The 25,790-nt window shown below is 44.3% G+C and overlaps 1 protein-coding gene across 10 annotated transcripts in view; it reads right to left on the bottom strand.

Moving 5' to 3' along the window:
- Positions 1 to 25,790, bottom strand: part of GARNL3 (GTPase activating Rap/RanGAP domain like 3) — a 162,648-nt gene that overhangs the window by 21,662 nt on the left and 115,196 nt on the right. For all 10 annotated transcript variants that reach the window (XM_081587143.1, XM_081587139.1, XM_081587137.1 and 7 more), the window contains 11 exons: positions 20,671 to 20,779; positions 18,446 to 18,491; positions 17,345 to 17,451; positions 16,079 to 16,194; positions 13,823 to 13,927; positions 12,606 to 12,680; positions 10,240 to 10,351; positions 4,606 to 4,704; positions 4,135 to 4,251; positions 3,396 to 3,571; positions 2,251 to 2,409 (listed from right to left, as the gene is read on the bottom strand). In XM_081587143.1, coding sequence (XP_081443269.1) covers positions 2,251 to 2,409; positions 3,396 to 3,571; positions 4,135 to 4,251; positions 4,606 to 4,704; positions 10,240 to 10,351; positions 12,606 to 12,680; positions 13,823 to 13,927; positions 16,079 to 16,194; positions 17,345 to 17,451; positions 18,446 to 18,491; positions 20,671 to 20,779 — 1,221 coding nt within the window. The remainder of the gene's footprint in view (positions 1 to 2,250; positions 2,410 to 3,395; positions 3,572 to 4,134; positions 4,252 to 4,605; positions 4,705 to 10,239; positions 10,352 to 12,605; positions 12,681 to 13,822; positions 13,928 to 16,078; positions 16,195 to 17,344; positions 17,452 to 18,445; positions 18,492 to 20,670; positions 20,780 to 25,790) is intronic.

A 25,790-nucleotide genomic window follows, 5' to 3' on the forward strand; every position in this document is an offset into this window, starting at 1 on the left:
CTCATTCCTCTAGGGCTTATCTTTCTAACCAAACAGTAAATTCCACCCAAAGAGGAGGCACTGTCTCAGCACCTCTGTCTGCTCAGCAAACATAGCCACTGAGGATTTACTTGGAGGGAATATACATACTGATGCACTCAGATCCCAGGGGTAGCGCTTAACAACGCAAAGATGTTTTTAAGTGTTTTTTTCTTTTTTTTTTTAAGTGTTTTTTCTTAGAGAAAAGCTTTGCATCTTTGTTTTACAAAGCATGTTGAAGAAAAGAGAAAATTTTAGAACGGTTTCTCATACCTTCCAGCAAAACAAACAAAGCACAGAAGTCATCAAAGAAAACTGCTTTTAACCCTTTTCCCCCTGGATCTTCATGAATCTTAACAGAAAAAAAATCCACAGACACACTCATGAATTATCAGGGTATTAAATATAAGTAAATAACAATAATTTCCAGGAAAAGCGGGTTCAGTCTTAGGAAACTAGTTGCCAGGGAAGGATTGATTCAACAAAGATCTTTTAGGCCATGCTTTTTCTGACTCCTATTGTTGGTTGTACAGATTGTATTTTTTAATTAAAAAGAATTTATTTATTTGGCTGCACAGGGTCTTGGTTTTGGCACTCAAGATCTTCAACCTTTTTGGTGGCACACGGGATCTTTAATTGCGGCATGCGAACTCTGAGTTGCTGCCAGTGGGATCTAGTTCCCTGACCAGGGATCGAACCCAGGGTCCCCTTCATTGGAAGGGTGGAATCTTAGCCACTGGGCCGCCAGGGAAGTCCCTGTTCAGAGTTTTGAAAAGCAAGAAGGGGCAAGAACTTTTAAAGGCCAGATTGGGCCCTGAGTCTTCAGGGGTCAGCGCCGGGAAGAGATGACAGGTTCCCAGTTGCTAGGACGGGGGGACCCTCTTGGCTCTGCTAGGAAGTTTTAGGAGAGCTTCCTTCTCTTGGGTCTACATTAACATCACCTGGGGGAGACTTACAGTCTACTGATTCCCATCCCATACACCCAGGACTTCTAGTTTAACTGATCTGGGTATGACAGAGCACTGATCTGTTTAAAGCTTTCTGGGCAATTAGAGCCACAGTTGAGAATCAGTGTGTAGTGGTTCCCAAACTCGTCCACATCACCTGGGGACCATCTAAAAATTCTAAAGCTCATGTTACACCCAAGGCTGGTGAAACTGCTGTGGGGTGGGACACAGGGCATCAGTAGCTTTGAAGTTCCTCGATGACTTCAGTGGCAGATGAGTGTGGGTGCTACCAGTACACACACGTGAAAGGGCAGACTGAGCTGTGACTGATAACAGCTGAGGATAAGTCAGCCTGCTAATTACATCTAGATGTTTCTTTTTCTCATTTTTCTATTTCTTAAAATTTTGCTCTCAGGTGTTGTCTTAATAGAGTAATTAGCAACTTTAGTGAATATTTATGTAGGGCTGGCCCAAATTCAAATTGTATTTTTAGTTCTTGTAAAGCATAAATAAATTCCTCAGTCTCTGACACAGCTGAACAGGACTGGGGGAAGCTCTCATCAGGAATGACACTCTCCCTGGGTGACATTCTTGTTCTGCCCTGTTCTCGTACCTGAGCCGAGTGCTGGCCCTGCATCATGCAAACCTCCAGGGGCTCAATTATCATCAGGCCTTGCCCTGGTTCCCAGCAATAAGTGGGCGGAAGGACTCTGTGATTTGCTTGTCAGATTTTGTCCAGATCCAGCACATGGCTGCCCTCTGTGCGGCTTAGGCCAGGAGGTGTAGACCCCCAGTGCCGATCTGCTTTTCCTCTCTCTCCCAATGGTGTTTCATCCCATCTTCCTTTCCTAATGCACCTCTAAGGGAATGGAGACTCGGACTGTGCCCTCCCCCACCTTCCAGCCCCGCGCTGTGGGTCTGCAGGGCCTCTGAGGGTAACCCAACTCTCCAGAGTCCCTTCTAGCACGAATTACCAAATGTTCTCATTACTCAGTTATTTACATTGAGGTTTTGACACTTCATTCCTCTTCTTTTAGGAAGGATGGAATGGCAGGAGGAGGTGTGGAAAAGCTAAAGAGGCCAATGGGCAGTTATATGATATTGAACCCACTTGACCTTCGAAGATGGCAGCTTCACACGGTATAGCCTAAACATGTATCCCAGGACACTGATATGATGAAGAGCACACAGTTTTCAAGAGAAACCCTCATCATGGTCTCGCAAAGTTAGAAGACACAGCTCCAGTCTTTTTGGTCCCTGCTCACCCCCACGCCCATCGACTCACCCTGCTGGCCTCCACGTGGTGCAGCCTGAAGGCCTCCCCTGTGCTCTCGTTCACCACGTCGAACTGGTGCCGGTAAGCCACACAGATGAGGTTGTCGCTGTCCTCCGTTGGCCCATCTACCAAGGTCATCACCGCGGGAGAGTCGGACAGACAGATCTCCTGTGTGGTGGACGAGGATGTAGGAGAAAGGGGTGAGGACAGAGCAGCCACCCCACTGCCCGCCCCCATTGAGGGGAGCCCGCCCCCCTACTTCCCCACGCCACCACCCCCAGGCCCTCTGCTTCTGCAGAGTCCTGTGCCTGGGGGGTCAGACAGGGGCGGGGGAAAAGAGGGGCAGGGATGGGTTAGACTGCTCCCTTCTGCAATCTGTCCTCAAGGCTCAGCCCTCTGTTCAGTGCAAAGGGGAGAGGCCAGGAGACAATTTTACAAAAGGGATTCAATAGCGTGGTCTGTGTTAGCCCTCAGAATGTCCGGTCCTTGTCTTGAGATTTAATAATAATAATGAACATTTTGGCTAACCTAATACGTACATAATGAAATGATCACCACAAAAAACTTAGTGACTATTCATCATCTCATACAGATACAAAATAAAAGAAAAAGAAAATTTTTTTCCCTTGTGATGAGTACTCTCAGAATTTACTCTCTTAACTTTCATATATAACATTCAGCAGTGTTGATTATATTTATCATATTGTATATTATTTATATACTGGTACTTATTTATCTTACGATGGGAAATTTTTACCTTCTGACCACCTTCCATTTCACCCTCCCCCCACCCCCTGCTCTGGTAACCATGAAGCTGATCTCTTTTTCCAGGAGTTTGTTTCTGAAGTATAACTGACTTTACAACTGTGTTAGTTTCTGGTGCCCAGCATGATTCCAAGCTTCTATACATTTCAAAATGATCCCCCCCTAGAGCAGCCTCTTTAGGTGTTTACTATGTGAATGAGCTGGATGGTGTCAGAAAAACTCTGTTCACCTTAGTCTCCTGGGGAAACCAGGGCCACAGGTGAGGGCTTCCCCAGTCTGTTACTGAACCACAGCGTGACCCCAGTGGATGACAGACCCTGGATGGAAGGAGGGAGTCTGCCTCGGGACACCTTGGGCAGGAGTGAAACAATTTGAAGAAAAAAACCTACCCTGATGTACTGGAATTCTTCAACAGGTGACTCTGACAGGGGAGATAACAGTGACGTGCCAGTTACCCCACTTGGCTTGTTGTGTTTCCTTGTGATCAGAAGCAGTTTATTCCGAATGGCAACAACAATCCTCAGCTCTCTGCTATGGTGAGTGTTGATGGCATACAAGTGGCAGCCTAGGAAGAGAAAGAAACGATGCTGAACACACAACAAGAGGTGGGAGCCCTCAGCTTTGACAATCTGGTGATATTTAAGAACCCTGGAAGTTAAACATAAGGCAGTAAAATGACTAAGGATGTTTTTACCATGAGGCAAATTGGGGACTTGAAATAAAACTTAGGTTGTGTTACAGGAAAATTAAGGAAGTCATATTCCCTCTATTCTAGAGTTTGCGGACTTAGATTCACATCCACTACATGACATGAATTAAACTGAAAGGTGAGCAGAGTTCCAGGAACAAAATTCTAAAAGTTTCTTTTCATAAGTTTGTTCACAGAGCTTAACTCACCTCCCAAACTTGTCAAATAAGACCTAAAACTTGCTCGAGCCCTCAACGTGTTTCTCTATAACTCAAGCTTCTCTTAGGGAACAAGTGACACTACCTCTGTGATGTTTCCAAGTGAAAAAACAAACAAATCAAATCAAATTCCTACTCAACTTTTTTTTTTCAGTAAAATCTGGGCAGTCTGAGAAAATGATTAATTGGATGAAACCACCAAAATATGAAGAATTGAGTCACCTTTTGTTTTCTCGAGCTTGTTTTCTCTACAGTCACACTTGCCCTTCACGGCCTGCTTGCCCTCGATGCCCCTCTGCACAGCGCTCAGTCTGAAGACAAAGAGGCGGGCATCTTTCCCTGGTGGGATGGAGCAGATGGAGGAGATGGATGGAAAAGTAAGACGACCTGGAAGAACTGAAGGGGCGGACTGTGTAGAAAACTACTACTCAAGAAATCAGGATTTGAGGTGTTCCAGAACTGGGGAGAAGCCCTCATTGCCTTCACCTAACAATGTGATCAAGGACGCCCACCCCTTCTCTCCCTCACCATCCCTGCCTCAGAGAACAAACGGGCCACCAAGGACCTGAGCCCTGGCCACCAGAAGAAACAGCTGGCACCGGTGATTCAGCCAGAGCCCCGAGACCCTTGTGTTGGCCGTAGGCTACATGCTCCCCTTCCTCCCAGAGAACATCCCCCGGGGAGGAGTAGTACCTTTGTCTGCTCTGAGGATCAGAAGGTCCAGCGCCTCCAGCACATGCATCTGCTTCACGGGCAGAGTCTTGTCAAACACGGGCACTGATGGGAGGTCGTCTAGAAAAGAAGCCTGGTTACCCAATGCCGCACCCAGCCCACACTCTATAGAATCTACGAAATGTGCCTGTGGGTAGTTTTGGACCCCCTTTCTCCCCAGATGAGGAAGGAGGTCAGCTTCTAGATCCTTCCTAAGGGCGACACAGAAAGTTCAAGCACTAGTCCCCTCTCAGCTCAGGGAGAAGGACTGGCATTTCTTTCCCAAAGGCATTCACAACTCCGTACAGGGAGCGCAACAGCAGGGCCCTGAAGCTAGAGTCTTCTCCTCAATGTTCATCAAAGAAAAGGCAGCATCTCTCAATCCAAATTTTGGCTGGGATTATTCCAAAGAACCGAATACCAAGTTTTAAAAAGTGCTAATACACTTAGTCATTTCTTTTAAATATTTTCTGATTTTTTTTGTGTCATATTTGAAACCACGTCACATCTTAGGTTATTTTGAATACTTCTCAAGAAAGTAAAATTAGAATTTCCTTTTGTATTTAACAAACACCCTATTCCAACATGGCCTGTGTCTGTATCAATAGTAGTTTACCTATCATTTTTCAGTATTTCTCCACATAGGAATATGAAATCTTCTTTTTAGACAAAAATAATAGAAATATCGATTACATTTCCCAAATAACAGGAAAAAACTAATTTCAGTGGAAACATCTGGGAAGATCTCAGGGAAATGGATGATTTAAAGACATAGAAAGTACATGTAGGATTTTTAAAAAATATTTATTTGGCTGCATTCGGTCTTAGTTGTGGCACACAGGCTTAGTTGCCCCACAGCATATGGGATCTCAGTTCCCTCAAACCCATGTCTTCTGCACTGGAAAGCAGGTTCCTAACCACTGGACCACCAGGTTAAGTCCTGGGTTTGTTTTTAAGCTTACTTACTGGGATCTTAAATTGCTAGCAATTACTTTGCTGCTTTGGATAGCATCACCGACTCGATGGTCATGAGTATGAGCAAGGTCTGGAAGTTGGCGATGGACAGGGAAGTCTGGTGTGCTGTAGTCCATGGGGTTACAAACAGTCGGACAAGACTGAGCGACTGAACTGAATTTTGCTCTTGGGAGTCCCTTGAGCAAAGAGGACTTAAGAATTTAGGCAATTCCATAAGCAAAGAGCTTCCCTGGTGGCTCAGGTGGTAAAGAATCAGCCTGCAATGTGGGAGACCTGGGCTCAATCCCTGGGTCAGGAAGATCCCCTGAAGAAGGGAATGGCAATCCACTCCAGTATTCTTGCCTGGAGAATCCCATGGACAGAGAAGCCTGGTGGGCTATGGTCCATAGAGGCACAAAGAGTCGGACACGACTGAGGGACTAACACTTTCACTTTCACTTTAAGCAAAGGGTCTGTTCTGAGCTTGACGCAGAATCAGGGCAAGGCAAAGATGTCCCAGGATGTATAGACATTTTAGGCAAAAGTGTCTAGGTGATTCTTTACCCGCACTTTGAAGACACTTAGGTGTTCAAGTGTTCTGCTGTGGGTTTGGGTGTTTCCTTAATTATAATTTAGGTGCAGGAGGGCCTAAAGATCTTGACTCTTCCAGAAAGCTGTCTGTCTGGGAGTTCATCCCTCCCTGGTTGGTACCCAGGAGGGGGCAGAACTTTTGACATTAGGATTAGTAACAACTTCCCCCCCTCACCACCCCGACCCTGCGGAGGGGTCTCTCGCTCCTGCAGGCCAATGAGAGCACTGGATTTATCAGAGCACAGAGCCTGTTAAGCTTTTATGAAACAGATGGCTCGTCTCTAGTTGTCCTTCATGATGGGGGCAGCCCATCAAACACACTTCTTCCTCCAATACCTCAGGCCTTCCCAAGAGGATTCATTCTGAGACTCTTTGTGCTTCTGCGGGGGCAAGACTCCTTTTTTCAAACCATGAGATGATCATTCATTTCAGTGCCCATCTCTGCATTTGACTAAATAACTATGATTATTTCATTAAGGCTTGGCATGTAGGAAGCCCCGGGCTTCCTACATATCAGGCCTTAATGCTAAGTGTTGTAGGTGTCATTTAATGTAAATGTGTGACCCTACTAAGTAGGAATTTCTAATATTCCCATTTAACAAATGAGAAATCCGAAGCTCAGAGGTGCTAGAAAATTGTCGAAGCACATGTCCTGAACTTGTGCAACTGAAGTCCATGCAAGGACAAAGTCTGAGCTCTTAGCTGGTATTGTAACCTAAAAACAGCACTGCATGCCCGTGGACTGATGGGGTAAGCACAGGAACAACTCTGATGTGAAGAATTAATGTGACAGAAGCACTTCACTTTACAGTTAAAAAAGAGGGATACCATGTGGCTGCCCAACTCTGTATAGAGTAAATTAGCACTTATTCTCCATCAAATCTTTCTCAGGTGGCTTTGTTGTTGTTCAGTAGCTCAGTCGTGTCTGACTCTTTGTGACCCCATGAACCGCAGCATGCCAGGCTTCCCTGTCCTTCACCATCTCCTGGAGCTTGCTCAAACTCATGTCCATTGCATCAGCAATGCCATCCAACCATCTCACCCTCTGTCATCCCCTTCTCCTCCTGCCTTCAACCTTTCCCAGCATCAGGGTCTTTTCCAATGAGTCAGTTCTTCGCATCAGGTGGCCAAAGTATTGAAGTTTCAGCTTCAGAATCAGTCCTTCCAGTGAATATTTAGGACTGATTTCCTTTAGGATGGACTGGTTAGATCTCCTTGCAATCCAAGAGACTCTCAAGAGTCTTCTCCAACACCACAGTTCAAAAGCATCAATTCTTCGGTGCTCAGCTTTCTTTAGAGTCCAACGCTCACATCCATACATGACCACTGGAAACATCATAGCTTTGACTATACAGACCTTTGTCAGCAAAGTAATGTCTCTGCGTATTAATATGCTGTCTAGGTTGGTCATAGCTTTTCTTCTAAAGAGGAAGCGTCTTTTAATTTCATGGCGGCAGTCACCATCTGCAGTGATTTTTGGAGCCCAGGAAAATAAAGTCTCTCACTGTCTCCATTGTTTCCCCATCTATTTGCCAAGAAGTGATGGGACCGGATGTCATGATCTTAGTTTTTTGAATGCTGAGTTTTAAGCCAGCTTTTTCACTCTCCTCTTTCACCTTCATCAAGAGGCTCTTTAGCTCCTCTTCGCTTTCTGCCATAAGGGTGGTGTCATCTGCGTATCTAAAGTTATTGATATTTCTCTCAGCAATCTTGATTCCAGCTTGTGCTTCATCCAGACCGGCATTTCTCATGATGTACTCTGCATGTAAGTTAAATAATCAAGGTGACAATATACAGCGTTCATGTACTCCTGTGGCTAGATAGGTTTATATATGGCAAAGGAAGGAAGAGGAGGCAAGGATATGAGAAAGTGATGTGGGTTCAACGACTGTTTCAAAACTATGGATTCCTTCTTGTAATCTCTTTATGAAGAAGCCATCTTTTAGATGATCTGGCTTTTCTATTACCAAAACAAAACAAATGGTGATAGCATATTATTCAGTATTCGGTCTCCTTTCAAAGCAGGTTTTGCTACACTTAGAATGCAAAGAAGTTTTAACAGTGACCTTGAAAGGAGCAGACTCTCAAGGGGATGAGTCTAATGAAATTAAGCAGAGGCTAATGAGATAGAGTGGAACTTGCCCTGAAAGGAAACGGGGAGATTCACTAATGGAAACAATTCTAATAGAATTAAGCTTAGACAAGACATAGGTAAACAAAGAAATAACAAGATAATTATGGCTTAAAAGCACAACAAAGAATACAAAGAAAGCCTTAAGGGTTATTCTCAGCATATGCAAACAGGGAAGCATTACTGCATAATCAGGACATGAAAGTAATAATCTGAACAATACATGCGAGCTGGTGGTGGATATATATGGTTACCACCTGCGTAGACAATGTCCCTCAAGTTTGAAAGAAAAGGATTTCCTGGGAATCACAATAATCCTTATATCTGACACTTTCATTACATTTTGTATCCATAAAGGTGAAAATTTCATAAAGGGACTTGGGTAATCTTGGTTTGGATTTTATGTTTACAAAGAAGCAACTCAAATAGAATTTTTTTCTGTTTTTAGACAAGTCTTACAAATAATCACGAAATTACTTTCTCTTTCCCAAAAAGGCAAACAGGTAGAATTTGACATTCTTTTCATCATAAAAATTTTCATAATTATTTGTCCAGGACTATAGTTTTAGAAATCTGCATCAAGCTAAAGATGGTAACATTGGTAGAGTTTAATTTAACTTTAATAAAATGTAGTTGGCTAAATGGAGAGAGCACCGGACGAGGAATCACCTCTGGGTTCTGGTCCTAGAAATGCCACTGATTAGCTGTGTGGTCTTGGGCAAGTCACATAATTTCTTTGAAAGAAAAGTGAAAGTGAAGTCGCTCAGTCATGTCCAACTCCTTGTGCCCCTATGGACTGTAGCCTACCACACTCCTCTGTCCATGGGATTTTCCAGGCAAGAGTACTGGAGTGGGTTGCCATTTCCTTCTCCAGAGGATCTTCCCAACCCAGGGATTGAAGCTAGGTCTCCGGCATTGTAGGTAGAGCCACCAGGGAAGTCCTAATTTCTTTAGGCCTCCTTTTCTTTATCTGCAAAACTAAGAGATTAGACTAAGCCTCCAAAGTCTGTTTTTGTTTTGTTTTTAAATAAATTCTTTTATTTGGTTATTTGCTACTATCCTTTAGGTCCTTTATCACTCATTAGGAGTCTGGAAGAATCCAAGAGTCCTCCTGCACAGTCCTTGAATCTATATTAAATCCTCACCCAAAGCTGAATTCCCTCTGGGGCATGCTTGCCAAGGTCATATCCGACTGGCACTGATCTGTGGTGACAGGGAGTTATCTGCCTCCCTAGGGCAGGCTGACCCACCTGGCTGTGAGAAGTTTGATTTAATATTGAGTTGAGATCTGTCTTCCTGTCAAAATCTTTTTCTTTCTCTATCCGTCAAACAGGTTATCTAAGATCCTTATTGTTTGTTTTCGATACTGATTATGTTCTGAATTAGAAACCTTAAAAAAAAAATGCACTTTGAGAGAGAGTATATCCCTGAGACAGAGGTTCTAAAGAACCATATGCCCTTGTTGATTTAAAGTCAAACACTGGAATCACGACGAGTATTCTTGCAAAGGAGGTTCTCCTCGCAGGTCGTTTGATGTGCTCAGTGCTCAGTCGCTCAGTCATATCCAACACTTGCAACCCCGTAGACTGTAGCCCACCAGGCTCCTCCGTCCATGGGATTTCTCAGGCAAGAATACTGGAGTGGATTGCCATTTCCTTCTCCAGAGGATTTTCCTGACCCAGGGATCAAACTTGTGTCTCTTGCACCATTTGATATCCACAGATTAATCAGAGATTTGGGGAAGGGATGAAATTGTCACGGATGCCTCCCCCTCTGGCTTGAGTGTTGAAAACAACAGGGTAGTTTTTTAAGGGGATGAAACTCTGCTAACCTCATTACTGAGGACACATGTATCCAAAGGGAGCTGACTAGTGGTCACCCATCTTAGAAGTACGGCAAGTCACACAGAGAGACAGTTGAAGGAGCAGCTACTCACTAACCATCCACTAGCAAGACGCCAGCATCAGTGGAAACGAGCAAGGCCTGGCCCCAGGGATCTGCACACACAGCTTCATGAGGGAAGTTACTGCAGAAACACTGTGGCTCCCAAGGCTGCGGGGCAACACAAGCATAGGAAGGTTAAGAGAACAGAGAAAGCGCATCGCCCACCAGGGGGAAACGCACACATACCACCCAAAACAGTAGCACAGATGCCCCCAGACCTGGGGAGCTAGATGGGCTCTGACTCAGTCACCTTTCTTAAGAAAAAAAGTCTCCTTCCAGAAATGCATGCAACAGGAAAAGGCTGAGTCATGTGTTTCTGGTGCTGTGACCGTGACCGCAATATAATGATGCCCTTAAGGGCTAGGGAAGCATCAGCAACGTTTTCTAAGCAAATGCTTCTCTTTAACACTTAGAAGTTGGACCAATTGGTGCCTACTTTTTTTTTTTTGGAGGTTTCACAGTAGTTCTTTATGAAAGGAAGTCCCACCCAACTCTCTAAAAAAAAAAGTCAGATTCCTGTGCTGCTGATTTGGCAAAATTATTAAACCATACACAATGCAAGAGGTTGCTATCATCTTAACATGAAAAGGCTTATTGACCCACTTATGGCTACGAAATCTTCAAGAAAAAAATAATGTCTCTTTGCAGGAATATGTTGAGGGCTCTGACGAAACCTACTCGTGTTCCCCACTGTGACATGTTCACGTCATGGAGCCCGCATCCTTGGTTTCATTCCATGTTGATCGAGCAGGAATAGTCAGCACTGCCTCACTGCTCCCTTGGAGCTGCGGTTGATGCCTGGAACCATTAGCTTCCCTCCAAAGCATGTGGCTTGGCCTCAAAGGACAAGGAAGTCTACAGAGATTCTCAGGGACGAGTTGAAGTCCTACATCTTCACTTTTACCTGATGCTGTACAAGAGCCTGTATGCCCAGGTAGGTGTGTACATAGGTGTGTTTGTAAGTTCTAAGTGAGCACATGCTGGCATACTCAAAGTAGGAGTGATGGCTCTGAGGTCACCTGCCAGGGTGCTGTTTGGGATGAGGGTAAACACTGTGTGAATTATTCCTGTCTTGGAAAATCATGCTATCCCTTTATGAAACCCACTAGCCTCAAAACGAGTGACCTCATTGCTGAGATGAGGCTTAGGCTGTTGTGAAAAGATCACACAAAGGACATGAAGATATTTTATAAACTGAAAGAGGGCTGCCCAAGTGCAGGTCATTACTTGGAATGGCATTTCCCTAAGAACTTTTTAAGAAAGTTACTAAATCTTATTGGAATGTGCTATCTATGAAGTCCTTGACAACACTACAAATTCTACTATTCAAATGAATAAGCAGATAGTGGGAATTTGGCAACCTTTGGAAAAGATACTTTGCCATCAGTCTTGTCTTAAATTGGCTGTGGTTTTTCAGCACCGGTTGTATTTTGAGCGGTATTTCTTGTATTTTCTTGAAACCAGACTTTGAACTGTGTAGGTTCTACAGTTCAGATATAGATCATCTATAGCTTTAGGGCAAAAGTAGATATATTCATAATTCTTTTGCTTTTACAACGGCCACGTCTCCAGTGATACACTGTCTGTGGAGTTGTTACATTTAATTATCTTTTACCTATTCTGAACATAGATACAATGAAGTATGTAGGGTATGATTTTACAATACAAAATAATGCAAACAGTAAGTTCATACTATGATTTGTTTTTATGTTTTCTCTTCTATGCTTGATGACCACCTAGTTCTTTTTCCACGGGAAGTAGAAATGAGTAGATACACAGGCCATGAATGAGTTGTAGAGGAGTCAGTGATTGCTCAGCTGTGGTCCTCTGACCAACAGCATCAGCATCAACTTGTGAGAAATGCAAATTCTCAGGGCTCACTCAGACCTATGGAATCAGAGGTTCTGGAGGGTGATTCTAACTCACACTGAAGCTTCAGAAATACTGCCCTAGAGCCTTGCTGTTGAGTGTGTCCGTGGTCAGCAGCATAGGTACCACATGAGAGCTTGTTGGGAATACAGGATCATGGCCCAGCTGCAGAGCTGTTGATAAGAACCTGAATTTGGTCAGGATGTCCCAGCGGTCTGTATACACACAAGGCTTGAGGCACACGCTGAGCTCAGTCTGCCTGTCCAGGCCCGGTCCAGCAGCTCTACCCCTTTAAGCAAAGGTGCAGGCACACCATGGAAGCCAGGAGGCTCTCACTAAAGACTGCCCAAACTTACCTGGGGCTTCATCTGTGGACTCTGCCATAGACAAGCTCTTCTTCCTCCTGCCCCACAAATCTCTTTCTAAGAATCTCAATAACTTCCCTAAAGACACAGAACATTCACAGTTGAACATGAAAGCATCAACAACTCACCTCTTTTTTACAGATCCCCGATGCCACCAAGCTTGATGGAGCATCCCCTCTTACGATGGATTTCAGCTTTAGTGCCTAACAGAACAGAGATCTCTTTCAGTTTATCAGGCAGTAAAAACAGAAGGATCAAGAGTTATGACTTGAAAAAAATTTTTTAAATGAAACAGGAGTAATTTCAGGCTTATTTCAGGTTCCTACACTGCCCTATCACTGAAGATAAGGAAAGGAGTCAGCTGGATCTAATGACTTCAAATGCATTCTGTCATTTCAACTGATCAATATATCAGTACAGTGATTTCCAAACCACTAGTACTGAAAAAAATCCCCAGGTCCTTCCTCAAACTTGATGAATCAGATTCTCTGAAAGTAGAGTTGGGGCACTATCTTTGACCACGGACCAAAGTTGGAGGCCCTGGTGACAGGGCTCCTGCTTTGGGAAAAGGTTATCTTTGCTGCTAAGCTTTCGTGATTGCCTTGCTGATTAGCTTCCACTTTCAGGTCAGAATCTTGTCTGCAGCAGACAGCTCTCCTCCTCCCTCTTGTGACATGAGACCAAGGCAGAAGGCTGTGTCACCTCCAGAACCGAGAAACACTAATGTCATGGAGGAGCCAGGCAGAGAGAGAGTGGCTTCCTCCAAAACCTGGAATAAGGTGATGTCTGGTAGCCACCTCCCTGTGATGACTGCTCCCAAGCAGTAGGGGGGAAATCAGGGTCTCCTACGAGGACAGCCCCCTCTGTGCTGACTCCTGCCAGGGGGCAGTTCAAGGTGCTTTCCCTAAATTGGCTCCCTACTCTTCAGAAAATCCCCAGGAGTCAAGCAAATGGTATGTGATCCCTTGACAAGAGGGAGCAGGGACTGAGCCCTGTGGCCTCTTGCTCCCAGCCAGTATCACCTTCCTCATATAAACAACAAGGTCCTACTGTACAGCACAGGGAACTATATTCAATATCCTGTGATGAACCAGAATGGAAAAGAACATAAATATGTATAACTGAATCGCTTTGCTGTACGGCAGAAATTAACACATTGAAAATCAATTATACTTCAATAAAATTAAAAAAAAAAATCTCCCGTATGGTTCCACAATGATCCTAAGAGAAGTGACAGAGCTCCCGCAGGAGTGTGCAAAGATAACATTCTTTGCAGAAGGGCCATCTGGTTTGGATGGACTCACAACTCTGTGTCTTGCACAACAGGTGTCAGAAGAAAACCCACCTGTCCTATTCTAACAAACTCTGCCTGGCGGGCCTCCTCCTTCTTCCTCGCTGACTTGGGTGATTCCGGTAAGACGTCACTGAAAGATCGTCTATTAAGCATGTTCTGAAAAAGAAAGACAAGTTATGAATTCCAAAGATGGTTATCAAATCTCATCTTTGCCTTCTCTTACTCCACAAACCTATTTGTCCAAATAGTCCTATTTCTGCCGCTTCTATTCATTCGCTCAATAAGCATCTACGGAGCACCGCTCAAGTGTCCGCCCAGGTCTGTGTGAGCCGCGAGGGATTAAGGAGCCAACAGGGGGAGAGCCAGCCCCTGGAAGGGCTGAGAGCAGGGGCTCAGAAAGCAAGCAAACCAGCAGCTCCACTTACTAACCACCTCCCAGGGTGCTCGGCCACTACGCTGCACAGCTCCAAGGATGCTGTTCTCAGAGAGGGTACCCCCGGAACACGACACACTCAATTCCATGCGAATGGGGCCCTCAGACTTGTCAACTCTGTGGCCTTCTGGGTAATTTTGGGCAAGGAACTTAATTTCTGAGTCTCAGTGTCTTTGTGTGGCTAATACCTGTCTCCGAGGTGTGTTACAAGGACTAAGGGAGTTAAGTGCATGGGAGGTGCTTGAGCACACACTCAGTAAATGTCAGTTTTCTTCCAGACAGCAGTTAGAGAACTGGGTGCATGCTTGCAGTTAGCACGTAGTGGCTGAACACCTATGCTCTGCTGGATCTGGGCAATGCAGTGGACACAATCTCTGTCCTCATGGAGCAGAGTCTACGGGGAAGATAGATTAAGTAACTGTCTACACGACTGGCACATGGATAATTTCTATGAAGGGGAGGTACATAGAGCATCAGGAGGCATTTAACAGGGGCACTTGGTCTCAGCTGGGGGCTGAGGAAGGCCTGTTAAGGCAGTGATGCTTCAGCTGAGACCTGCAAAGACATCATATACTCCTCTTGGTACCCTTTCTTCATTGGAAGGACTGATGCTGAAACTCCAGTACTTTGGCCACCTGATTTGAAAAACCAACTCATTGAAAAAGCCCCTGATGCTGGGAAAGATTGAGGGCAGGAGGAGAAGGGGGAGACAGAGGATGAGATGGTTGCATGGCATCACCGACTCAACGGACATGAGTTTGAGCAAACTCCAGGAGATAATGAAGGACAGAAGAGCCTGGCATGCTGCCGTCCATGGGGTTGCAGAGAGTGGGACATGACTTAGAGACTGAACAACAATAACTCTCTCTTTATCCTTCCTTGACTTTAAGGAAATAAGGAAATGGGCAGATTGCCAATTATGGCTGGCTATTTAGGGCCCTGGGGTTGGTCTGGCCCAAGCCCTGTAAGTAGCTGGGTGTAGAGACCAGCTGGAAATCAAAGGCACCTATAAAACGGTGGTGGTCACTGTGCTGAAGGGAAAGGACCACACGAGCACCAGTTTGTTCTGATGTTCTTCGCCTCCCCGGGGTGGGGGTGGGGGGCACCTGAGACCGGACACTGCATTTATGTTCACATTCAGTGGCAACTCCTGTTGCTGGAGTTTGTGGCTGCACTGATTCTAGGGGAGTGTCCGCACTTGTTCTGTGTTCTTTGTTAAATGCGAGAAATGCTTCTAAACAACAATGATTTCATTCTGCATTAACACTTGTTAGCCACCCTGACACACGGCGATCTTGCACTGAGTCTGGAGGCCTCCAAAGAGTGTGGGGCCCTCGAGGTGCTGGACTCCTTATGAGAGGTGCTGGGTCTCATCAGTGTGGATACACCTTCAGCCTAGGAAGTGTCTGGCGCAAAGTGGATTTTCGGTAAATGCACAGGCATATTTCAGTGCCTAAATATGGTACTCGCCAGTAAATCTTCAGAAAACCTTAAGAGAGCGTAGTCTCTCTCCCAGATCCCTACTTTGCCTGTCCATGAGTTCCATGGCACAGGTAACACTGAGCGGTACCCCCAAGGTCAGCCACCTCAAAGCACTCCACTGCTCCAGGGACTGTTGACTGACACTCGTGCTCCAGCCTGCATGGCGACTTCCACAAGCTTGTTTATGAAAATCACACTCCTGTATATGGACATTCAACATCCCCTCTTCCCATGGTATCCATGAGAGAACCCCAGCACCTGGCGGCCACAGTCCAGTGTTGACAGCAAGGATCAAGAGACGCTACACTCTTCTAACCAGGACTCATCACAAGGACTTGTGTTCTCAATTCAGACCCCATGGGAAGGAAAGAAGACCACGGACTCAGGGCTACCTTGTGCAAATCTGGCATCAAATCCTGGTATAAAGATCGAATCAACATATCCAGAGTTCGTCGACGTTTCTGGGCGAATGTTGGGGTTTCCAAAGTGGCCTTTTCACCGTTAATTACTAAAATAAATCAAGTTATAAAGGGAATTACAAATGTTAGGTTATTGAAGAATGTCCTTCTCAAGGAAACTTCTCACAGTAAATGCCACCCATTTCCTAATGATGTTATTACCCTTCTTTAATGGAAGAATCCTTAAAAACTCGCTAAATTTCTCAGTACAAACTCACAGTCCATAGGTATATCTATCTTGCCTTTCCTGTTGCAGTAAATGCCACCCATTTCCTAATGATGTTATTACCCTTCTTTAATGGAAGAATCCTTAAAAACTCGCTAAATTTCTCAGTACAAACTCACAGTCCATAGGTATATCTATCTTGCCTTTCCTGTTGGATTACAAGATTCCTGAGCAGACGGTATAACTAATTACTTGAAGACCTAACATGCACCCAAACCTGCCCTCATCCATCATTCCACCCACCTACTCACCCATCCACTCATCCCTCCATCCATTAATCCACCTACCCACCACCCATCCATCCATCCAACACATGAGCCAAACCATAGGATGCCATTCAATGGGATTAAATATATATTTGCTGCATTTTGTTAGAAAAAATAATACCACCACTGCCCAAGCAGAGTACTGGAATTCTTAGCCCAATGAAAGTTTCTTCTGGAAGAAAAAGCTGGCAGTTTAGTGGACTACAGACACTGAGAGTCAATAAAGGGGAATGACCAGTTACACATTAGAGCACAGAATAGAAAGTGTGCAGTAGGGTTAGGAGCTTGAGGTCGAGACAGTTATCGGTTTGAATCCCAGCTGTGCTGCTATCTGTGCATCCTTAAGCAAATTATTTATATCTTTGGGCCTCAATTTTCTATTATGTAAAATGAATATAACCATATTTCCTTATGGGGTTGTAAGAACGTAAGTGATACAACACGTATAAAAGAGCGCAGAGCTAGGCCTATTGAACTGAATAAATATTAGTTATTTGGTGGCTAGGATGGTAGGTATAGATGAGAACCCAGGAGAGACCTCCAAAACACCATCAGAAAACTAAATAAGCTTCTCATGAAAAATTAATAGAACATGGAATGCAATCAATGCTTAAACAATGATATCTTCTTTATGGTGTCTTGTAGAATGAGAAGAAATGTATTTTGATGTAGAACAAGGTACAAAAACATTTCAAAATAGAAACTTACATTTCACTAGCAAAAAGTCCCTGAATTCCTGGTGGTCTGTAAATACCGGTGGGGATGGCAAGGGTGGGCCAAAGAGTGGTACGCTTTCCTCTGAAAATATTTTCAGCCTGTGTAGAGAATATTGTAGAGTTAGTTGGTTTTTCTTAAAAGATCATCAACATCTGGATCTTAAATTTCTCCAGTTGCCTATGTGATGTGTTAGGAATACTTCCAGAGGAGGAAGGCATTCTCTGTGCTTCCAGAACCTCAGCCACCACGCAGCAATCCTATCTGCTTTAGGGCAAAGATCAGGCCTTCCTGGATCCTTCACGGTCCAATCCACCAAGCGGTGGGCCAGGTCACCCACCGCAGTAGTGACAGCAAAGACCACCACTTGCACCGACTGCACGGCAGGTAGCATACTTGGTGTTTGAAGACAGAGCGTCAGCTGCTTCTCGGCAGCCTGCCGAAGTAGAACCGCTACCTTCCTTCCACAGACGAGGCCTGAGGCTCCAAGAAGATAAACACTTTTCCCCTAAAGCTTCAAAGTTAGTAAGTGACAGAGCTGGGATTCCAACCCAGGTCTATTTGCCTCACAGTTCATCCTCTTTTCACAACATCATGATACCTTTTAACAGATTAATTTTTGAGAACAAAAGGATAAACAGGCAAGGATGTAGCCTGGGAAGGAGGGTGCTCTGGGCAAGATCAAACATACCACATTTGTGCCCTCTGTGGAGCACAATCACATTCCAAGCTAGCCCTGACCCTCAGGTCTACTGCACAGAGCAACACTATATGAAACAGGGGTCTTCCCTGGTGATCCGCAGCTAAGACTCCACGCTCCCAGTGCAGGGGGCCCAGGTTCGATCCCTGGTCAGGGCGCTAGATCCCACATGCTGCAACTAAAGATCCTGAGTGCTGCAAATAAGACCCAGTGCAGCCAAATAAAAAAACCCAAATCAAAACAAAACACTATATGAAACAAGCTTTTCCTGAAGACACAGTCTTTTAAGTCAATCAAGAAATAGGTAATAAATCAAGAATCTCATAAAATGAATGCCAAATTAACATGTAAACACGAGGATTAGAACAAGCCATCAAGATAAAGTTGTTACCAACCTGTAATTGTCCTTTTGCTGATCATACCTCACTAAGGCAAAAATATCTGTGGTGATGGTTAAGGAAATCAATTAAGGACCCGATGCGCACAGTCAAAAGCTTGTGTTTGGTAAACCCCAGGTACAGGATCATCTTGGACCTGCTCTCCTGGGGTCAGGGCACCTGTCACCCTTAGGCTGAGATGGAACCTCGCCTTCTATAAAAGAGACAGCTGGGAGAGACAGGTTTGACCTCTGCATGCTCGTCCTTTTGGGAAAGGGCTTCACCTCCAAATCTGTCAGAAAAGCAATATAAATAACGCTATGAAACCACTACGACAAAGCAAAACCAGAGCAAAAAGATCAGTTCCCTTGCCTGGAAATATATACAAGATCCCCAGTGAAATTAGCCAGATATTTCATCTCATACATTTTGAAAGGAAAACCAGTTTAAATGTTTCCACTGTATACTTTCCCTCTCTCTCCTTCTGGCTTTTAGTAGACAAAACAAACCCAAACAAACCAGTGTAGCTGGTGGCAGTCTCTAGGCAGAATCTACTTTGCTCGTGTTGGGCACGTTGAATCTAAAATAGTACCACCTCCAGCAGCTTTTTTTCTTCTCCCATTCCTCCTCCTCCCTCCGCATCTCCCAGCCCTAGCTTCTCTTGGCTAGGGTTGAAATACCATCCTCTTCAATCCCTCAGAGTGCTCCCGCTCTTAGATTTGTCCCTTTGGAGAAACAAACGAGCCCAGTCCCAAATCTAAAACTCCTAATGAAAGGAAATTCTAAAAATAATGATGATCTCTCTGTTACTCTGAGTCACCTCCCTCTCCCTCCTGGAATTTTCTTTCTGTTCTGTAAGAAGAACCACTGCAGGAAGGGGGAAATATTAGTCCTCCATCCCAGTGACCAGAATAAGATATCACTTATTATTAATGTGTATGTCATACCTGTTTTATTCCCTGCCCTCATGGCAATTTTCAGCTTTTAAAAAGTTACATACTGGGACTTCCCTGGTGGTCCAGTGGCTGAAACTCTGTGCTTGCAATGCAAGGGGCCTGGGTTCAATCCTTGGTCAGGGAACTAGGTCCTGTACAACAAGGATCAAAGATCTCGAGTTCAACAACTAAGACCCAGTGCAGCCAAATACATAAATGTGCTCAGTTGCTTCTGTCATGTCTGACTCTGCGATCTCATGGACTGTAGCCCACCAGGCACCTCTGTCTATGGGATTATCTTGGCAAGAATACTGGAGAGGGTTGCCAGTTCCTCCTCCAAGGGATCTTCCTGACCCAGGGATCAAACCTGTGTCTCCTCCAGCTCCTGTATTGACAGGTGGATTCTTTATCACTGAGCCACCTGGGAAGCCCCCAAATAAATAATTTAAAGAAAAACGTACATTCTATAATGTTAGGACATAAGCAAACAAGCTAGAGGATGCAGAGCAATCTACTTGCAGATGTCATGAGTCACAACGGTCCTAGCTCCCAACATCTTTAATGGGGTCTCCGGGGAACATGAATAAGTAGACCAGAATTTATTCTGAAAAACGCCTGTTAGTTGTCTTTTACTTATTATGGGAAACCTGTAGGTACTACTACTTGCCTTTGACTTATTATGGGCAGCATGACAGCTGGGTCTCACTGTCATGGCCAGTGGCCCAGGACAATGGGGCCATGGTTGGGGATGTGCCGGGCTGGCTCATGCCCCAGGCCTGTCTGAGTGCACTGAGCTTGGGCATTACCGAGAACTGCAGAAGGTCTTTGGCAGCAATGTGAGCTAAAGAGGGATGAGAGGAAGTGGAGGGAAAGCAAATAAAAATAGGATTAATTCTATCACTTCTCAAATGTCAAGAGATGGTAATGCAGTAGCCATTCCCAGGACTTAGAATCAACAAAGACACATTATTTTGGCTTTTTATCTTAGCTTGCAAGTTTTTTTATACCTAAAGCAAATTTCTCAGAGGATTCACTACCTATAATTCTTCTAATTCCCTTATTATCAGTGGAGGGTAGGAAGTTCCCCTCATTTCATAGACACTTGAGGAAAGGGAAGACAGTTCTGAAGTGAAGAATTCTCTGAGAATAAATAAGCCCATCCATCACCGCGTGGATAGAGAGAGTGGCTCTTAGGATTTAGCAACCAAAACCATCAGCACGTGCTAGTCCACCGTAACATTAGGCTTGAGGGTCATTTTAGGTCCAGCGAGGCTAACCCTTGGGAGGATTCACACAGGCCCAGGATACGTGTGAAGTGAGAGCGGATCATGGAAGGCTTGAAGGCAGGAGAAGGTTCCTCCCCTTCCTGGAACACTATGGTGACGATGTCGTTTCCAATGTGGCGCTTCCTTTCCACCTGGATGCAAATGAACAGCATCACTGAGAAGGCCGCTCACACACGGCACATTCCCAGAGTTAATGCACTAACGCAGCAAAACAAACTCCAATGCTCACAGAGCCCTGAGCTTCAGTATCTTTGACTCCTTGCCTCCCAAACTTCTCCAGCCCATCTCCTGGCTCATCTGGGAGTCTCCTCCACTCTTCTTCCAACTCAGGCCTGCATTTAATCTTCACTACCCTCCCCCAGGAACCTCCTAACAGTCTCCTTGCCTCCATTCTCTCCCACTTTACTGCTCTGATCAGGTTCACCTTCACTTCTGCTTCATCTCCTTAGCCTGGAGTTCAAGGCCCCCAGCCCAGAGGCATTACATCAGAATTCCCTGGGGACAGGCTCAAATATGCATATTTAAAAATATAAATGAATGCTTTCACTAGTTCTGAAGCATATACTTGGTGAGAACAGTGGCCCTATCTAATCTGACCCCAGCTGACCTTTCCAAAATGATCTTCTAGACCTAGGGCCAGTAAATCTTTTTTTTTAATTAATTTATTTTTTAACTGAAGGATAATTGCTTTATAGAACTGTGCTGTTTTCTGTCAAACCTCAACATGAATCAGCCATAGGTATACATGTATCCCCTCCCTTTTGAACCTCCCTCCCACCTCCCTCCCCATCCCACTCCTCTAGGTTGCTACAGAGCCCCTGTTTGAGTTTCCTGAGACATAGAGCAAATTCCCGTTGGCTATCTATTTTACATATGGTAATGTAAGTTTCCATGTTACTCTTTCCATACATCTCAGTCTCTCCTCCCCTCTCCCCTTGTCCATAAGTCTATTCTTTATGTCTGTTTCTCCATTGCTGCCCTGTAAATAAATTCTTCAGTACCACTTTTATAGATTCTGTATACATACGTTAGAATACGGTATATATCTTTCTCTTTCTGACTTACTTCACTCTGTATAATAGATTCTAGGTTCATCCACCTCATTAGAACTGTCTCAAATGCGTTCCTTATTATGGCTGAGTAATATTCCATTGCATATATGTCAGTAAATCTTTTCTGTGAAGGTCCAGACTCTTGACAGTCCCTTGTACTGCAAGGAGATCAAACCAGTCAATCCTAAAGGAAATCAACCCTGAATATCCATTGGAAGGACTGATGCTGAAGCTCCAATACTTTGGCCAGCTTATGCGAAGAGCCGACTCGTTGGAAAAGACCCTGATGCTGGGAAAGATTGAGGACAGGAGGATAAGGGAGTGACAGAAGAAGAGATGGTTGGATGGCATCACTGACTCAATGGACATGAGTTTGAGCAAGCTCCAGGAGATGTGAAGGACAGGGAAGCCTGGTGTGCTGCAATTCATGGGGTCACTAAGAGTTGGACATGACTGAGCGACTTGATGCTTTTGAACTGTGGTGTTGGAGAAGACTCTTGAGAGTCCCTTGGACTGCAAAGAGATCCAACCAGTCCATCCTAGAGGAGATCAGTCCTGAATATTCATTGAAAGGACTGATGTTGAAGCTGAAACTCCAATACTTTGGCCACTTGATGCGAAGAACTGACTCATTTGAAAAGACCCTGATGCTGGGAAAGATTGAAAGCAGGAGGAAAAGGGGATGAAAGAGGATAAGATGGTTGGATGGCACCACTGACTCAATGGACATGAGTTTGAGTAAACTCTGGGAGGTGGCGATGGACAGGGAAGCCTGGCATGCTGCAGTCCATGGGGTCTCAAAGAGTCGGACATAAGTGAGCAACTGAACTGAACTGAACTGAGCAACTGAACAACAATGAAGGTCCAGACAGTAAGTATTTTAGGGTTTGCAGATCATACTATTTACAACCATGCAGCTCTGATGTTGTGGCACAAAAGCAGCTGTAGACAATTCATAAATCAATGGGCAAGATTGTTTTCCAATAACACTTTATTTAACAAAACAAGCAGTCTGCTGGATCTGGTCCACGGGCCATAGTTTGTCAAGCCCTGTCCAAGACCTTTGCATAACTGGCCAAAGAGAATGATTCACTTTTCTCCGTGGGTCCCTCGTGTGTCCCCTATTCTACATTGTAAGCTCCTGAGAACAGGATCTCTATCTGACTCATATTAGATACTATTCTCATTTTGCAAGTGAAAAAACTAAGGCTTAGAGATGCCCTGATAATTTCAGCTCAATTCAATTCAAAAAGATTTTTGGCAATTACTTCTTAGATATGACACTAAAGGCATAGCCAATGAAAGAAAAAATACATAAATCTGACTATATTAAAATTTAAAACTGCAGTTTACATTAAAGGATACTATCAACAAAGTAAAAAGGCAGCCCAAAGAATGGTAGAAATATTTACAAGTCATATATCCAGTCATATATAAAGAGCTCCTACAACACAATAACAAAAAACCCCAAATAATGTGATTAAAATATAAGCACAGGGCTTGAATACACAATACTTTAAAGAAAATACACAGATGGATAATAAACACAAAAGATGCTCAATATCACTAATAATTAGAGAAATGCAAATCAAAAGCACAATGAGATACCACCTCACATCCATCAGAATAGCTATTTTATAACTCAAATAACAAGTGTTGTTACAAATGTGAAGAAATTGGAACTCATGCATTGCTGGTGGGAATGTAAAACAGAGCCACTGCTGGGAAAAATGTTCAAAAAATTAAACACAGAACTACCATATGACCCAGCAGTTCCACTTTTGGGTATATACTCCCAAAATTGAAAGCAGAGACTCAGACAAATATTTGTACACCAATGCTCTTAGCAGCTGTATTGATAATAGCTGAAAGGTAGAAATGACTCAAGCATCTACCAATGGATGAATGGATAAAGAAAATGTGGTATAAAAATGTGGACTACTACTCAGCCTTAAAAAGGAAGGAAATTCTGACACACAGTATAATATGGATGAACCTGAGGACATTGTGATAGTGAAATAAGCCAGATGGAAAGGAAAAATGTATGATTCCACTTACTTGAGATTCCTAGAATGATCAAGTTCATAAAGATAGAGAGGAGTGGGGTGATTGCCAGGAACTGTGGGAGGGAGAAATGTGGATTTATTGATTAATGGGTACAGGCTTTCATTTTGGGAAGATGATAAAGTTCTGGAGATGGACTGTGGTGATGATTGCACAATAATGCACTTAATGTAATGCCTGCTGCTGCTGCTAAGTCACTTCAGTCGTGTCTGACTCTGTGTGACCCCATAGACAGCAGCCCACCAGGCTCCCCCGTCCCTGGGATTCTCCAGGCAAGAACACTGGAGTGGGTTGCCATTTCCTTCTCCAATGCATGAAAGTGAAAAGTGAAAGTGAAGTCGCTCAGTCGTGTCCGACACCCAGCAACCCCATGGACTGCAGCCCACCAGGCTCCTCCGTCCATGGGATTCTCCAGGCAAGAGTACTGGAGTGGGTTGCCATTGCCTTCTCTGTAATTAATGCCACTGAAGTGTAAATTCAAAAGTGGTTAAAATTGTAAATTTTATGTTAAAATGAAAATAAGTAATTGCTGATTCATCAATTGATGAATGGATAAACAAAATGTATCTATAAAATAGGAAATTATTCTGCAATAAAAAGGGATGAAATACAGATACAAGCTACAACATGGACAAACCTTGAAAACATGCCAAGTGCAAGAAGCTAGTTACAAAAGACCACATATGATGTGATTCCATTTATACAAAGTGTCAATAGGCAAATCGAAAGAGAAAGCAGGTTGCTAGTTACCAGAGGCTAGGCGGGGTTGGGGAGTGGGGAGTGATGGCAAAGCCGTGAGAGATTTCTCTTCAGGGTAATGAAATATTCTAAAATTGACTGTGGTGATAGTTGAATAACCATGTGAATATACTTAAGTGGGTAAAGTGAATGGTATATGAAATATGTCTCAATAAAGCTTTTATATATATTTTTACAAGTATTTAGCTCCTGCTCTATGGCCTCTTGATGAAGGTGAAGGAGGAGAGTGAAAAAGTTGGCTTAAAGCTCAACGTTCAGAAAACTAAGATCATGGCATCTGGTCCCATCACTCCATGGGAAATAGATGGGGAAACAGTGGAAACAGTGTCAGACTTTATTTTTTTGGGCTCCAGAATCACTGCTGATGGTGACTGCAGCCATGAAATTAAGAGACGCTTACTCCTTGGAAGGAAGGTTATGGCCAACCTAGATAGCATATTTAAAAGCAGAGACATTACTTTGCCAACAAAAGTCCGTCTAGTCAAGGCTATGGTTTTTCCAGTGGTCATGTATGGATGTGAGAGTTGGACGGTGAAGAAAGCTGAGTGCCGCAGAATTGATGCTTTTGAGCTGTGGTGTTGGAGAAGACTCTTGAGAGTCCCTTGGACTGCAAGGAGATCCAATCAATCCATCCTAAAAGAGATCAATCCTGGGTATTCATTGGAAGGTCTGATGTCGAAGCTGAAACTCCAATACTTTGGCCACCTCATGCGAAGGGTTGACTCATTGGAAAAGACCCTGATGCTGGGTAGGATTGGGGGTGGGAGGAGAAGGGGACGACAGAGGATGAGATGGTTGGATGGCATCACCGACTCGATGAACATGGGTTTGGGTAGACTCCGGGAGTTGGTGATGGACAGAGAGGCCTGGCGTGCTGCAATTCATGGGGTGGCAAAGAGTCGGACACGACTGAGCGACTGAACTGAACTGAACTGAACTATACCAGGAACAAAGCAGACAAAATTCCTGCCTTCATGGGGCATACACTCTAGCAGTGGGCACAGAAATTACACAGTAAACATAAACAAGTGTTCTAAATAATATGCGTAATGTTAGGTGACAGTGTGTGTCATGGAGGAACGGGAGCCGTGCAGAGGCCTGGGGGCGCTGGGGTTGTGTGGGTTGTGGCTTTAATTTAGTCATGGGGTCATTTTAACATCTGGCATTTGGGTAGATCTGAGGGTGGTGAGTGATTGAGTCAGCCAGAGGATACCAGGTAGAAGAGAATTCTAGGCAGAAGGAAGGGCAACTTAAAGCCATGACATGG

This window comes from Giraffa tippelskirchi, chromosome 4 (assembly GCF_054371585.1).
Source record: "Giraffa tippelskirchi isolate mGirTip1 chromosome 4, T2T-mGirTip1v1.2.pri, whole genome shotgun sequence".
NCBI lineage: Eukaryota > Metazoa > Chordata > Mammalia > Artiodactyla > Giraffidae > Giraffa > Giraffa tippelskirchi.